This window comes from Schistocerca cancellata, chromosome 7, assembly GCF_023864275.1.
Source record: "Schistocerca cancellata isolate TAMUIC-IGC-003103 chromosome 7, iqSchCanc2.1, whole genome shotgun sequence".
Taxonomy (NCBI): domain Eukaryota; kingdom Metazoa; phylum Arthropoda; class Insecta; order Orthoptera; family Acrididae; genus Schistocerca; species Schistocerca cancellata.
In genome coordinates, this window is record NC_064632.1 from 77,350,460 (window position 1) to 77,368,034 (window position 17,575).

At 43.5% G+C, this 17,575-nt stretch overlaps 1 protein-coding gene across 1 annotated transcript in view; it reads right to left on the minus strand.

The window, feature by feature from the left end:
• Positions 1-16,978, minus strand: part of LOC126092651 (uncharacterized) — a 103,973-nt gene extending 86,995 nt beyond the window's left edge. The window contains exon 1 of the mRNA XM_049908373.1: positions 16,490-16,978. Within this exon, the coding sequence (XP_049764330.1) occupies positions 16,490-16,978 (489 nt within the window). The remainder of the gene's footprint in view (positions 1-16,489) is intronic.
• Positions 16,979-17,575: the final 597 nt, after the last annotated feature.

The window sequence follows — 17,575 nt, forward strand, 5'->3', positions numbered from 1 at the left end:
TACAAAGCAAATACTCTCTCAATTTCTGTGAGTTGGCTTGGTAATTACTACCAAGACAGGTTATGCAACTTCGGTTAACAAAATTCTATCCTTCAACTTATTTAATGATTTTGGATATTACTCTTAGGACCATTGATACAGAATTAGTTAAGTGACTTTACTTGAAAGGTTGCTCAGAAAAATTTAAGTAACTGTAAATAGGCGACTCATTCTGGTGTGACCATTGCTCTTTTCAACATTCTTATACGCTAAAGTATTCTACAACCAAAAGAATTGTAAATGAAAGAGGCGATGGTGGCCTCAGTCTGATTTCACTATACTATGTTTGAGGTTACTACACTTTACAATGAACAACATGCGTCGTAAGTTTACTCATTACTATATTCTGTCCTCTGCACTTGCATAAAAGAAAACTGGTATTCTCCTTTTACATGTATACAAAGTTCGAGTTAACAATTGCAAGCAGTCTTGCCTTGGGTAGACGTGTCGGTGCTGGTGGTGAGATGCATGTGGCTAACGCAGCTCTTCACGCCTCATGCCCTTAATGGCGGCTGGAACTACGAGCTGTAGCTCTCGTATAAGCTACTGCACGTCCGCCATAAAATCTGGGCGCAGGAAGTCTTACAATCAGCCCCAGTGGCATAGAGGCGGCTTCAACAACCATTCGTCGCGTTTTACTCCAAAAACGGCGACGATATTCGCCTCTTCGCTGTGGCACAATCACTTTTGCGTGAGCACAGTTACGCACGTCCGATCACGTCAACACTCCCCAGGCCATTTCATTGTTCAGTCCCTGTGTCTCCAGCTACCCCTAGCTATGCTTGTATCACCAAGAGTGGGGGCGTTCCCCTACCACCTTTTTACCGAAATCATTTAGTATTTAAGAATATTTATATTTACTACCCTGGAGTCCATACCAGTCATAATAATTTACTACTAGCGTTTTACAACATTAAATTATACAGTAATAACTTATAGTTACCAAGAAAAAGAATACATTTGACTCTGAGAGCTTAGTGCATTGTCTGACAGCGCTAATTCCCAGTTTCGCCAATAGATGGCATCAGGGTGCACTCCCTGGCAGTCTCACACAAGCGCGCCCGTTTCAGACACGCGTGCTCCAAATTACTGTCAGCCCACCATCATTTCAGTTCCGTTACACACACTGTAAGAATTTATGAGGGAGGACTTAGAAACGCTTTGTGTGCAACAGGTATCCATGTAATTAGCTTACTGACATGTCCAGTTCAGACATCGCAACTAGGGCGCGATCGCCAATTTCTCTATTAAGGATTTCTTGTAAGAATCTATGTGGGCTCCAGCGTAAGCAGTCAGAATCTTATAAGATCTGCAACGGGCGAGCTGTGTACTGCAGACGTGCGTCATGACCATATGGTATGACTGCAGCGTGTGAAAGTAGCGGAGAGGCGCTTACAGAGAAGTTACATTCTCTGGAACAATAAAAATTAATAAGTGATGCAGAAATAGCCTGATGAACTTCATATTAGGTACAAAGGAACAATCTGCCAAAATCTGAATAACTGTCATAATTTGGAAGTTACAAAAACAAGAAAAGTCAGTAAAAAACGTAATTATCCGACACTCTGCGACTATTTGAAAGGATATTATAACACCTTCAGTGTTTAGATTCAAATTTGGAAAGTTCTCATTTTAGAAAACCTTTCGTAACTTTGCTGTAGTAATAACTTTAAGAATTTCAAGTAGATAGTTATGTTTTGTGTTAGGGTGAGTGTGAAAGACAGCATTTGTGTGAGTGTATGTGGGACATTTGCCAATATTAAATTTTCAGTTAGTAATTGTCTATAGGAACTTACAAGTGATCCAGCTTTGTATCGTGGGAAAGACTCCAGACGTAAAGTACTGCTTAAAGTTTATTTCATTTTATTTGTTTAATAAGAGAGTTTTGAGTTGTTTATTTTAATGACGTCAATGAGCTGAGAGCAGTGGTTGGTTCTTGCTAGATTTTGGCGCAAGCCGCGCCCTGAAAGTCAGTCCTGATTGGCCATAATTCTGTACAGCCACCTAACGCATGAGATAGAGGTACTTGTAGGGGCAGAGAGAAGAAGGAAGTGGTGGATTAGCTTTCAAAGGAGTCGGTCATGCTGAAAGTGTCCGAACGCTTTATGTGTAAAATGAAGTGATATTGTGACTTCCGCGTTTCGGTCCAGTGATAAAGGTAGCTGGTGTCTACCATTAACTATTTGTGAAATTTTAAGAGTCGAGAAATGTTTCGTTCTGGAGATAATCGCATGTGTAAACTTTGAAGTAAAGGCGTGGCGATACTAAGTAATTTTTTTTTACTGAGTATTTATGGCTAGCAAAAATTTTATTTAAAGACAACCACTGAATGCCGAGTGCAAAAGTAAATAGCAGTTTATTGACAGTGTGACTCTCGTAAATGATTACGGAATTGGACAGGAAAAGTTCTAGCTGTTTGAGTGTGACGAGGATTGTGAACAGGAACTTTAATGATTTGAACACAATGGGCTGATGATCTTGGTTAATAGCAATAAAAAAATCCTAATGCAAGTTTAAAAGGAACTTTGAACTTAGAAATTTGAACACCAACCCATTTCCGATTTAGTCTTTGCACTTCACAATCCTGTTTTCAGCTTTTTGTACCCATAGTGGCCTCCGACGTGTAGTTATGAAATCTCAGTTTCTTCAACACTGCTTTTCTGAGATCTCTTAAGTAGCTGCAGTGAGGAGTTACGTGTGCAGATCTGCAGCAGTATCGAGGTAGGTGGACAATTTATGTTGCAGAGCCGCCGTCGATGTACGAAAGAGCGCGTTGCGTCGCACAGTCCTTACACTCACAGCAGGCATGCGTTCCACACATTCATCCACAAACTCACCTGTGTCTAGTTATATCTGTACAATTCTTTCTTCCAGAAGTTGAAGCGTTAAATGTAACCAGCCGCACGAAACTGTCAGACGACTCCTACTCGAGGAAATATTTCTAGACTTTGCCTGCTTTTCCTCACCGCTGGCAATACGCATATCATCTTGAAATCGGCCAAACAGCTCACAGGTATTGCAAAAAACGTTCATATCCCACATTATACCACTGTGCCTCCTCCAATTTTGTTGAGTCATTTTCAGGGATCGTGTCATTTCACAATATTTTAATTCCTCGGGCTTACAGAATAATTTCGATCAAATTTAGTTCTGAATAAATAGAGAAAGCAGTTTACTTTTTGATTATGATGCGGAAAGGTATTATTTATTTGAACATTTTTACATTCGTTTAAATTCAGAACACGAAATTCACATCTGATTCCAATGAAGACACATCAGCAGGGGTCTCTGACACCAGAAGCCACTAGTACACCAGTGTCTGTAAATAAACAGATGATATAATGAGTCTTTCAGCTTTGATAGTGTCTTTTATGTGGCAGTGACCATTATAATCTATATTGAGGCGGTAAAGGTCATGGGATAACGATATGCACATATAAAAATTGCAGTAGTATTGTGCAAGGACAGTGCATTGGTGGACTTGTCATTTGTACTCAGGTGATTCATCTGAAAGGGTCTCCGACGTGATTATAGCTAACTCAGCGATGCTAATTTTCTTATATTTAAGCAGATTGTTTCTTATGATGTTAATAGTCTCATTGACAGGGATGTTGGTGTAAGGGTTGACTGTGTTTAGTCAATGCTAATTTAGCATTGGTGGGATGTGGATGTCTTTAATTAAGCTTATGAGTTCATGTGTGTTATGTATGGTGTGGTTATTTTCAAAAGTATAGTATTTGGTAATGAGGTCTTTTAGTTTTCGGCTTATGAAGTATGCTGTTCACATCTAGCACTTTATATGTAGCAGAAAATGGAGCCACTATGTGTATATTGGAAGAAATAGAAATACACCCACACACAAACAGCACCCCAGACTGTATCCTTAATGAACAAACTGAGTTGGCTAACACCTCCTTCCTGAAAAATTTTCAAAAATTATTTTCCGCCCTCCAAAGCAAATAGTATTCCTACACATATCTGCAAATCAAGTAGCAAATTGATATGTTAATACCATTCTCATGATGCTGAATGTAAATAGATAATGTACTGTCTGACCTATATATAGGTCTATATATAAACTTTGACATGGAACGTCTTTATAATTAGTGTAGCGGTATTCGCTGTAATATTCACAAAATCCATGTCTCTCTGTACTAGTGTAAAAGGCGTTTTAGTTACATAAATAAATATATGATCTTTTTCCAAACATGTGGCATTTTCATAATGTTACGATATATAATAGCATCTAGGTGCTCATATGTTTGTAAACACTTGGTATCAATCAAAATAAGGGGTGCATGTTCGAAGTCCGTACTGTGACTAATATGAAGTGCTCAGCGATACAAATTTACGTGTGCAACGGTAGGAATGTGGTGGAAATATATTCAGTGACAAATCTGGAGCACTCAATTATACACGTGTATGGTGCAATGATGGGAATATGGCGAAAACTACGAATGCGGTCTGCTGGATGAAAACTATGGAAACAAGTACTCCTAACCGACATTTCACGTGAGTCACATCCCAATGCAAATCTGTAACGCAACAATCTGAGTGACGTGCTTATAATTATGTATTATTTATATTTGAGGACAACTAATCAGTAAAAAATGCACCACATGTTCTAATGAAAGCATAAAAGCCGTCTGGACGATGAATTGTAATGATTCGAAACCCGTAATGGTACCTTCTGAATAAAGGAACTTAAAATAAATTTGTGGCTGGTTACTTTCTCAACACCATCAGCATTTGTCTGGAAATAGTTACTTTCTGCCACTTGGGAACCATCTGCAGCCATTCGTGGACTTCATGTTCCCAGGCAAAGGTGTCACGTTACCGGGTGACAAATGTTCGCGATTGGTTTCAAAACCATTCTGGAAAGTTCAAAGAAATGATTTGGCCACCCAGATCGCCCGACACGAATCCCATCGAGCTTAAATGGTAAATGATCGAGAGGTCAGTTCGGGCACCATATCCTGCACCGGCCACACTTTAGAAATTATAGACGGCTGTAGAGGGGTCATGGCGCAGTATTTCTGCTGGGGACATCCAAAGAGTTGTTGAGTCCGTGCTACGTCGAGTTGCTGCACTACGCCTGGCAAAAAGGAGGTCCGATTCGATATTAGGAGCTATTCCAAGACTATTGGCACCTCATCTACATCTGCATCTACATTCATACTCCGCAAGCCACCCAAAGGTGTGTGGCGGAGGGCACTTTACGTGCCACTGTCGTTACCTCCCTTTCCTGTTCCAGGCGCGTACGGTTCGCGGGAAGAATGACTGCCGGAAAGCCTCCGCGCGCGCTCGACTCTCTCTAATTTTGCATTCGTGATCTCCTCGGGAGGTATAAGTAGGGGGAAGCATTATATTCGATACCTCATCCAGAAACGCACCCCCTCGAAACCTGGACAGCAAGCTACACCGCGATGCAGAGCACCTCTATTGAAGAGTCTGCCACTTGAGTTTGCTAAAAATCTCCGTAACGCTATCACGCTTACCAAAAAACCCTGTGACGAAACGCGCCGCTCTTCTTTGGATCTTCTCTATCTCCTCTGTCAACCCGACCTGGTACGGATCCCATACTGATGAGCAATTCTCAAGTATAAGTCGAACGAGTGTTTTGTAAGCCTCCTCCTTTGTTGATGGACTACATTTTCTAAGGACTCTCCCAATGAATCTCAACCTGGCACCCGCCTTACCAACAATTAATTTTATATGATCATTACACTTCAAATCGTTCCGTACGCATACTCCCAGATATTTTACAGAAGTAACTGCTACCAGTGTTTGTTCCGCTATCATATAATCAAACAATGAAGGATCCTCCTTTCTATGCATTCGCAATACATTATATTTGTCTATATTAAGAGTAAGTTGCCACTCCCTGTACCAAGTGCCTATCCGCTGCAGATCTTCCTGCATTTCGCTGAAATTTTCCAATGCTGCAACTTCTCTATATACTACAGCATCATCCGCGAAAAGCCGCACGGAATTTCCGACACTCTCTACTAGATCATTTATATACATTGTGAAAAGCAATGGTCCCATAACACTCCCCTGTGGCACGCCAGAGATTACTTTAACGTCTGTAGATGTCTCTCCATTGAGAAGAACATGCTTTGTTCTGTTTGCTAAAAACTCTTCCATCCAGCCACACACCTAGTCTGATATTCTGTAGACTCTTACTTTATCAGGTGACAGTACGGAACTGTATCGAACGCCTTCCGGGAGTCGAGGAAAATGGCATCTACCTGGAAGCCTGTATCAAATATTTTCTGGGTCTCGTGAACAAATAAAGCGAGTTCGGTCTCACACGATCGCTGTTTCCGGAGTCCATGTTGATTCCTACAGAGTAGATTCTGGGTTTCCAGAAATGATATGATATGCGAGCAAAGAACATGTTCTAAAATTCTACAACTGATCTATGTCAGAGATACAGGTCTATAGTTTTGCACATCTGCTCGGCGACCCTTCTTGAAGACTGGGACGTAGCGCCATAAAGCGGTAAAGACTAAACGTCATTAACATATATAAATATGGAATAAAAAGTTCTCATTTTAATGCAACGTCAGATTAGGATAAAATTCCTAGATTTTGATGATAGCTTCCATCATCATTGTCAGAGGCTAAAACTGACTATCAAAACCTGACGAAGCTCCCACTTCGTAACCATGTACAGGGTTATTACAAATGATTGAAGCGATTTCACAGCTCTACAATAACTTTATTATTTGAGATATTTTCACAATGCTTTCCACACACAAACAAAAACTCAAAAAAAATTTTTAGGCATTCACAAATGTTCGATTGTGCCCCTTTAGTGATTCGGCAGACATCAAGCCGATAATCAAGTTCCTCCCACACTCGGCGCAGCATGTCCCCATCAATGAGTTCGAAAGGATCGTTGATGCGAGCTCGCAGTTCTGGCACGTTTCTTGGTAGATGAGGTTTAAACACTGAATCTTTCACATAATCCCACAGAAAGAAATCGCATGGTGTTAAGTCGGGAGAGCGTGGAGGCCATGACATGAATTGCTGATCATGATCTCCACCACGACAGATCCATCGGTTTTCCAATCTCCTGTTTAAGAAATGCCGAACATCATAATGGAAGTGCGGTGGAGCACCATCCTGTTGAAAGATGAAGTCGGCGCTGTCGGTCTCCAGTTGTGGAATGAGCCAATTTTCCATCATATCCAGATACACGTGTCCTGTAACGTTTTTTTCGCAGAAGAAAAAGGGGCCGTAAACTTTAATCCGTAAGATTGCACAAAACACGTTCAGTTTTGGTGAATTGCGAATTTGCTGCACGAATTCGTGAGGATTCTCTACCGCCCAGATTCGCACATTGTGTCTGTTCACTTCACCATTAAGAAAAAATGTTGCTTCATCACTGAAAACAAGTTTCGCATTCAACGCATCCTCTTCCATGAGCTGTTGCAACCGCGCCGAAAAGCGTTTGACTTTGTCAGCGGGTGTCAAGGCTTGTAGCAATTGTAAACGGTAGGGATTCTACTTTGGCCTTTTCCGTAAGATTTTCCAAACCGTCGGCTGTGGTACGTTTAGCTCCCTGCTTGCTTTATTCGTCGACTTCCGCAGGCTACGCGTGAAACTTTCCCCCACGCGTTCAACCGTTTCTTCGCTCACTGCAGACCGACCCGTTGATTTCCCCTTACAGAGGCATCCAGAAGCATTAAACTGCGCACACCATCGCCGAATGGAGTTAGCAGTTGGAGGATCTTTGCTGAACTTCGTCCTGAAGTGTCGTTGCACTGTTATGACTGACTGATGTGAGTGCATTTCATGCACGACATACGCTTTCTCGGCTCCTGTCGCCATTTTGTCTCACTGCGTTCTCGAGCGCTCTGGCGGCAGAAACCTGAAGTGCGGCTTCAGCCAAACAAAACTTTATGAGTTTTTCTACGTATCTGTAGTGTGTCGTGACCATATGTCAATGAATGGAGCTACAATGAATTTATGAAATCGCTTCAATCATTTGTAATAGCCCTGTATAAAAGTAAAATGAAACTTTCACTCTGCAGCGGAGTGTGTGCTGAGGTGAAACATCCTGGCGGTTTAAAACTGTGTGCCGGACCGAGACTCGAATTCGAGCCATTGCCTTTGGCGGGCAAGTGCTCTACAGCCTTTTTTAAAGACATTTTTAGACAGTGTCTCCCATCCTGGTCTGTAACGTTCTACACTATTTTGTCCCGCTCCTGGACAATAAAGGGAACTACAAAAAAAAAAAAATAAATAACCTGTACCTCTCTTTAGGCCTCCGACCCAGCTACACAAGCTGTCCTCACAGCTTTACTTCCGCAAATGGCTCCTCTCCTAGCTTTCAAATTTTACAGAAGCTCTCCACCAAAACGTGCAGAACTAGCACTCCTGGAATGGCAAGTCACAACCTGGGGGTGTTTCCAGAATGAATTTTTCACTCTGCAGCGTAGTGTGAACTAATATGAAACTCCTCGGTAGATTAAAACTGTGTTGTAAGGCAGGAAGCGAGGTACTGGCAGAAGTAAAGCTGTGGGGACAGAACGTGAGTCGTCCTTGGGTAGCTTGGCCGGCAGAGCACATGCCCGCAAAAGGCGAGAGACCCGAGCTCGAGTCTCGGTCCGGTACGCAGTTTTGATCTGCCAGGAAGTTTCAGATAAAAATCCATCAAAATACAGGTTTCACGTGTACAATGTCTTCTACGATGTCATTATCCCTACTCTTTCCTTATTCTTCGTAGGATATGGCACCGTCGTTGTGAGGTAGCATCTTTCTCTAGCAACCCGACAGCCTGGCTCCCTGGTTCGAACACAACATTAAATCCACATCTGATCTTACTAATTTAGATTTTCCGTGATATACCAAAACGACGTCAGGCATATGCCGAGATTGTTCCTTTGAACGAGCAGGAGTTATTCCTTCTCAAACCTTGAAACAATCCGACTTTATGTTCCATCCAGAGTGAACTCTATGTCGATGAGACGTTACACCTTTATGTTGAATGTTGAAATGTGTGTGAAGTTCTAAGGGACCAAACTCCTGCAGTCGTCGGTACCTAGATTTACACACTAATTAAACTAACTTAAACTAATTTATGCTAAGAGCAACACACACACCCATCCCTGAGGGAGGACCCAAAAATCCGACGGGATTGGCCCCGCAGTCAGTGACATGGCGGCTCTAACCGCGCGGCCACTCCACGCGTCTTTACACCTATATCCTTTCGAACCTAGCCACTGCTTAAACTGTAAATAAACCAAAAAAATCATCATCAATGGCTTCCGAAGACTTCTGATATAACAACTCTCCCTCCTATTAGTAAAGACCTTGTCAAAGAGGGCGGAGGTGTAGACAGATTTTTAAAGCAGCTTCATACCCTTGCGTTGGAAAACTGTCACTAAAAGGTGCAAGGACTCAAACGACATGGAGATACAAAGTCACAGGAAGCCACTGCATTAAAGACACACAAAGTGTATACACAGAACATGGACATGCTGCCTGTAAAGGAGTCATTGATGATATCCACACTAGCAAAAGATTCGCGATAATCCCTCATTCAGATGTCCAATGTGCAGGAGGAGACAGCCAGAGGCGAAGTGAATATAAGGAAAACACTAAAGGAACTGAAAAAAGGGAAACATTCTTCGAGGCAGAACCTGAAATATCAGAACTTTGAACGTGGTGGGGAAGCTTCAATGTCTGAAAAGAAAAATGCAAAGGTACAGTCTAGTGATGTGAAATGTAAAGAAGATTGCGATACCTGGTCAGACGTAAATAAGATAGTATCGACAGTAGCAGAAAATTGTGTAACAGAATTACAAGTCATCATATGTAGGTAGGTAGGGATTAGAAGGATTTAGAAAACGAGGGAGTTACTGTGAACCATTGATAGGGTTGTTGTCATCAGAATTCACTGTAGGCAAACACTGACAAGAATAGTTCAGGTATATATGCGAATGTGACAATCGTAAGATGAAGAAATAGAGAAAATATTTGAAGATACGTAATTCAGTGCGTAAAGGAAAATGATAATAACCATTAGGGAATGTATTCCGATAGTAGGAGGAGAAACGGAAGATTTACTGTAAAATGTGGCTTAGTAGTAGAAATGAATTCTGAAATTAATTGCCTCCTTCAATAAATTTTAGCTATAAATAGCGAACGCACTGTTCAAAAATGACAACAACAACTGGTAAACCTTGAAAAGTCCCAGAGTCAAGGGGAGATACCAGCAGGGTTATACTACGTTCGGACTGAGTTTTCGAGATATGATATTGGATTGTAAGCGGTGTCCAGGATCATATCTAAAATCGAATCACAATTTAGTAATGATGAAGAGTAGACTGATGTTAAAAGAGAAATGTGTGGAACGATCAGTGTGGAAAGAGATGGGGTAGTGAAGTACTGAACGGCGACGAGAAGCGTTTGGTATTCTCTGATGCTATGACTACATCGAAGTTGAATACCACACTAGTCAGGACAGTCGTAAAGGAATGAACATTTCAAAAATGGTAAATGACATAAGTTGGTCAGACAAATTCGTATAAGTACAAGGAGAGTCACGGTCAGGAAACCTTGGGCACAGAAGAAATACTTCAACTGTTCGGCGAAAGAGAGAAGTACAGAAATATACAGGGAAAGACAAGATTACAGCAATGTAAGTCACTTGGGAGAGCGCTAAATCGGATGTGCCGGAAAGACAGTGTGAAATGGCTATCGGAAAAATTTGAAGAAAACGAAAAAGATATGCTCGTCGGAAAGACTGCCTCAGCATACAGAAAAGGCAAAAAACCCATCGGTGAAATCAGAAAGAATGGCCGCAGCATTAAGAGTTCAATGGGAATTCCGCTGTCAAAAGCAAAGGAGACAGCAAATAGATGGAAAGAGTACACTGAAGGCCTCCCTGTGGATGGGAACTTGTATGAAGACTTGACAGGAGAAGAAACGCGACTCTGAATGGAAGACACAGTGGATCCAGTATCAGATGCAAAAGTTTACAGAGTACATGCGATCAAATGAGGTTCTAATTTTGTACAAAACGTTTTTGGTGGAAGAAACGCAACAAAATTCTAACAAGAAACAGCTCAATAATATTGTGATTCTGCCCTTAGTAGTTGTAAAACATGCTAATACTGACACTTTATAGTCGGTACCCGCAACGCATAATTTATTGCTAGTGTACAGTTAGTGTGACATTTGAACCTTTTATTTTGCAGACAAGCAGAGCAAGTTCAGTTGCAACCCAGTAGTTTGTATATTCACACTTCAGTGGTTCCCGACAGTGGCTAAAACGTGAAATAAATCTTTGTGAATAGATCTTAGAACAATATTGCCAACTTTGAGAACCCACAGCTATGTGACATTTTAGTTGCTGGGTGAGAGCCGGTGAACGGTGAAGTACGTTTGAAATTTCACGACAAATAGCTTGAATAAACTTTTTATTTGTAAAAAGTAACTGTATGATACCCGGGTGCTAATCGATCCGTCCGCTTATGTACGAGGCTCACTCCAAAAGAAATACACACTATCTTTGTAAAAATACAGTTTCCATTCTGCATGTGTGAAAGTTTTACAGTGTGTAAATACATTCTTCCCGTTTGTTATTAAACATACTTCATCCTGCTCCAGTGAGTGGCGCCGTTACAGCCTGTCTTCAAGATGACTGGTACACTTGACGTTCGACAGAAACAACGTGCTGTCATAGACTTCCTGTGATGTAAAACGAGACAGTGGGAAACATCCACAAGAGGTTGAAAAAGGTGTATGGAGATGCTGCTGTGGATCGCAATAGAGTGAGTCGGTGGGCAAGCAGGTTACATGATGAAAGCGGGCATGGCAATATTGAGGATTGTCCTCGCAGCGGCAGGCCTCGTACTGCACACACTCCAGACAATGTGCAGAGAGTTAACGAATAGGTGACTGCTGACAGACGCATCACAGTGAACGAATTGTCACGCTACGATGGGATAGGGGAAGGAAGTGTTTGCAGAATACTGAAAGTGTTGGCGTTAAAAAAGGTTTGCGCCAGGTGGCTCCCCATGATGTTGACAGTGGCTCACAAAGAAACAAGAAAATTGTATGCAGCGAACTTTTGGAACAGTCCGAGAATGGTGGGGATGGATTTCTTGGAAGAATTGTGACAGGTGATGAAACATTTGTCCATCATTTTTCACCAGAGACAAAGAGGCAATCAGTGGAGTGGCATCATGCAAATTAATCCAAGAAAAAAAAATTCAAAACCACACCTTCTGCTGGAAAAGTTGTGGCTACGGTGTTTTTCGATTCCGAAGGACTCTTGCTTGTGGACATCATGCCAAGTGGAACCACCATAAATTCTTATGCATATGTGACGACATTGAAGAAACTTCAAGCTTGACTGAGTCGTGTTCGACCACATCGGCAAAAGCAGGATGTTTTGCTGTTGCACGACATTGCACGGCCACATGTCAGTCAAGAAACCATGGAAGCGATAACAAAACTCGGAAGGACAACACTGACCTGGCTCAATGTCACTATCATCTCTTTGGGAAACAGAAAGACTCTCTTCGTGGAACAAGGTTTGAAGATGATGAATACCCTTGTGCACGCTGCCAAACAGTGGCTCCAACAGGTTGGTCCAGAATTTTACCGTGAGGGTATACAGGCGCTGGTTCCAAGATAGCGTAAGGCAGTTGAGAGGGATGGAAATTATGTGGAGAAATGAAAATATTGTTCCTAAAGGATGTATCACTGTAAAACTTTCGAACATGAAGAATAAAAGATGGATATCAAAAAAATAGTGTGCATTTCTTTTGGAGTGACCCTCGTAATTGTAAAACATGCGAATACTGCCACTTTATAATCGGTACCCGCAACACACAATGTACTGTTAGTGTACAGTTGGTGCGACATTTGAACGTTTTAGTTTGCAGACAAGCAGAGAAGTTTCAGTTACTAGCCAGTACTTTGTATAGTCATACTTCAGTGGTTCCCAACAGTGGCTAACAACGTGAAGTAAATCTTTGTGAACAGACGTTAGAACGCTACGGCCAACTTTGAGAACCCACAGCCATGTGACATTTTAGTTACGGGGTGAGTGCCAGTGAACGGCGAAGAACGTTTGAGATTTCACGACAAATGGCTTTGAATAAAATTGTTATTAGTAAATTGCAACTGTATGATACTCGGGCGCCGATCCATCCACTCATGTAGTTCACTACATTTACAGCGTTTGTATTGACGCGAACTACCAGACCCTACAGAAAGTGTCGCTTCTCCGCAGGTCTTTCTGCTTTACAATTTACTTATGACATTCTTGTTCAGTTATACCGACAGCTGACTTGTAGGTATAAAGAAAAGTGGAGGTAAATGTTATCCATCCTACACTGTCGGCTTCGGATTTAAGCAGTGAACAATTGAAAATCTTGCAAATGCGGTTCTATAGTACTTACTATGCGCAATTCCCTGAGTAAACAGTTGAGGAGACCAGACAACAGCAGCGCTATGGTTTGCAGCAAGGGACCCACAACGGGAAGCCTCGCGACCTGTGGACCATAAAAGAAAGGCAAATGGTAGCGGCTTTACCGTCCGGTGTAAAAACATTGCTTGGATTAGTTGCTAGCAGCTACATCACTTACCGTTTGCAAGATTATAGAGACTCCGGTAACTGCAACAATAATCTCGAGAGAGACCGTCGCCTGTATCTGTTAAAACAGAGAGAAGCGTTAGCGTTTTGGTTCATGTGAGAATCACATAGAGGCACTGGAATCCAGTTTGATTTAGATATGAGGTCAAATATTGAGCGGAACGCGGCCACATCATGCATGATGTTTCAAATTATTGCTTCTTTACTACTAACTTTATTCGCGATAGATTCTACAGACAGAATCCGCATCTGCAGCTGAATGTGCCTAAAAAAATCTATCACTGCACAACTACTTGTTCAGAAGGTATGACGTCTATTACTGGGATTACGCGAACAGTGCCGCATTATGCATGACGTTTCAATTTATAACTTCTTTACAACCGGCTCTTTTCACAGCCAATATCCGTATACTGCAGGGCGAAATTCGGAAGATATACAGGCGCAATATTTATACAAATACGTATGAAATATGTTAAATTTATGTGAAACATATTTGAAATGTACGTACTCAGGCAAAACCAAAGGTAAAAACCTCGTCCTAGATCTCTGGAAAGATTTCAGCCGAACTTGGTACACGTATTAGTTCGATCTGCAAAGAAGTGCTGTGGGGGCAATAATGAACAGCCTCTTGGGATGGGGGCAGTAACCTAGAGAGAAGGGGAAGAAGGAGAAGATGGAAACAGAGAGGGTGATTAGAAGGTGGTCAGAGAGAGTGGGAGAGGAAAATGGACAGAGAGGGAGGAGAGGAGGAGATTAACAGAAGAAGGAAAGAGGAGGAGATGTAAAGAAAAAGGAAGGAGGGGGAGATGGAAAGGAAGAGGAGGGACGGGGAGATACATGACGGATGAGGAGGACATAGGAGGAAGGAGCAAACAGACAGAGGAATAGAAACAAATGGACAGAAAGAGGGGACAGAGCAGGTAGAGATAGGGGCAGAGAGTGGGGCAAGAAGCGATGAGCAGAGAGTCGGCGTGGGTGGAGCAGGTAGACAGAGAGAGGAAGAGGTGCAGAGAGTGACAAACGGGGTGCGGGGTGGGTAGGAACAAAGTAAATACACGGACAACGCCGGGTACTCAACTAGTATTTTCATAAAAGGCACGAAAAGAAACACACAGGAAAATTGGGGATTGTAAATAAATATACAAGGATGAATTGTATAGCGCACATAATAACGTGGAATGTAAAATTATATGCTTTTATTACTACAACGTGCTGAAATGAGGAAAGTTTTCAACCGATTTCTTATACACAAACAGCAGCTGACCGGCGTTGCCTAGTGAACCGTTGTTGTGATGTGTAAGGAGGACAAATGCGTACCATCACGTTTCCTACTTTGATAAAGGTCGGATTGTAGCCTATCGCGATTGCGGTTTATCGTATCGTGACATTACTGCTCGCGTTGGCCGAGATCCAATGACTGTTAGCAGAATATGGAATCGGTGGTTTCAGGAGAGTAATACGGAACGCCGTGTTGGATCCCAACGGCCTCGTATAACTAGCAGCCGAGATGAGAGGCATCATATCCGCATGGCTGCAACGGATCGTGCAGCCACGTCAGGATCCCTGAGCCAACAGATGGGGACGTTTGCAAGACAACAACCATCTGCACGAACAGTTGGACGACGTTTACAGCAGCATGGACTACCAGCTCGGATACCATGGCTGCGGTTACCCTTGACGCTGCATCAATGACAGGAGCGCCTGCGATGGTGTACTCAACGGCGAACCTGGGTGCACGAATGGCAAAACGTCATTTTTTCGGATTAATCCAGGTTATGTTTACATTATCATGATGGTCGTATCCGTGTTTGGCGACATAGTGGTGAACGCACATTGGGAGCGTGTATTCGTCATCGCCACACTGGCGTATCATCTGGCGTGATGGTATGGGGTGTCATTGTTTACACGTTTCGGTCACCTCTTGTTCGCATTGACGGCACTTTGAACAGGGGACGTTAAATTTCAGATGTGTTACGACCCGTGGCTCTACCCATCATTCGATCCCTGCGAAACCCTACATTTCAGCAGGATAATGCACGCCGCATATTGCAGGTCCTGTACGGGCCTTTCTGGATACAGAAAATGTTTGATTGCTGCCCTGGCCAGCACATCCTCCAAATCTATCACCAATTGAAAACGTCTGGTCAATGGTGACCGAGCAACTGGCTCGTCAGAATACGCCAGTCACTACTCTTGATGAGCTGTGGTATCGTGTTGAAGCTTCATGGGCATCGGTACCTGTACACGCCATCCAAGCCCTGTTTGACTCAATGCCCAAGCGTATCAAGGCCGTTATTACGGCCAGAAGTGGTTGTTCTGGGTACTGATTTCTCAGGATCTATGCACCCAAATTTCGTGAAAATGTAATCACATATCAGTTGTAGTATAATATATTTGTCTAATGAATACCCGTTTATCATCTGCATTTCTTCTTGGTGTAGCAATTTTAATGGCCAGTAGTTATGTAGGAAAGTAGCTGGAAGATATAATAAACTGTTCAAAATACTGTATAACACTTTAAATTTTCGCTGTGGTTCACAATTCGCGACGCATCGGACTTAACTTTCCGAATAAACTGAGGCGGTATTTTTGCCTCATGAAGACCTATCTCTCGCCACTAGTCGTCAGTTGGGTCCTGCTTTTCGAAGCTAAAATGTTCAAATGTGTGTGAAATCTTACGGGACTTAACTGCTAATGTCATCAGTCCCTAAGCTTACACACTACTTGACCTAAATTATCCTAAGGACAAACACACACACCCATGCCCGAGGGAGGACTCGAGCCTCCGCCGGGACCAGCCGCGCAGTTTTCGAAGCTGGAGAGACTTACTATGCAGAGCAGGATGTAGACGAGATGCAGAGTGTAGCACAGCGCAGTGTTGACGTCGTTGAGCAGCGCTAAGAGCAGGGCGTAGACGGCGCGCAGGAGCGCCGTGACGACCGCGTTGAAGCGTCCGCAGTTGCTGCACGACAGGTATGGGGTGGGGTCGATCGCCGCGGGCGCGGGCTGCGGTGTCGGCGCGTGTCTAAAGGAGGGTGCCGGGTTGGGCGGCGCAGCTGCAGCCGCAGGTATCGGCCTAGGCGACGGGTAGGGCGGCGCCTTGGGCGACGCCGGGTGCACCGACTCTTCGGACGAAGAGCTGGGATACGGTTTGCGCGGCGCAGGCACGGCGGCAGCTGCCTGCGCGGGCTGCACCGACTCTTCGGACGACGAGCTGGGATCCGGTTTGGGCGGCGCAGGCACGGCGGTAGCTGCGTGTGCGGGCGGGCAGACCACAGCGGCGAGCGCCACCAACAGGCACAGCTTCCAGGGCGACATGGCGGGCTCTGCTTCTTATCGCAAGTCAAAACAAAAGACAACACAGTAAGTGCAAGGTACCAGGTGAGGACCGTACAGACTCGGGAGCATAATACACTCCTGGAAATTGAAATAAGAACACCGTGAATTCATTGTCCCAGGAAGGGGAAACTTTATTGACACATTCCTGGGGTCAGATACATCACATGATCACACTGACAGAACCACAGGCACATAGACACAGGCAACAGAGCATGCACAATGTCGGCACTAGTACAGTGTATATCCACCTTTCGCAGCAATGCAGGCTGCTATTCTCCCATGGAGACGATCGTAGAGATGCTGGATGTAGTCCTGTGGGACGGCTTGCCATGCCATTTCACCCTGGCGCCTCAGTTGGACCAGCGTTCGTGCTGGACGTGCAGACCGCGTGAGACGACGCTTCATCCAGTCCCAAACATGCTCAATGGGGGACAGATCCGGAGATCTTGATGGCCAGGGTAGTTGACTTACACCTTCTAGAGCACGTTGGGTGGCACGGGATACATGCGGACGTGCATTGTCCTGTTGGAACAGCAAGTTCCCTTGCCGGTCTAGGAATGGTAGAACGATGGGTTC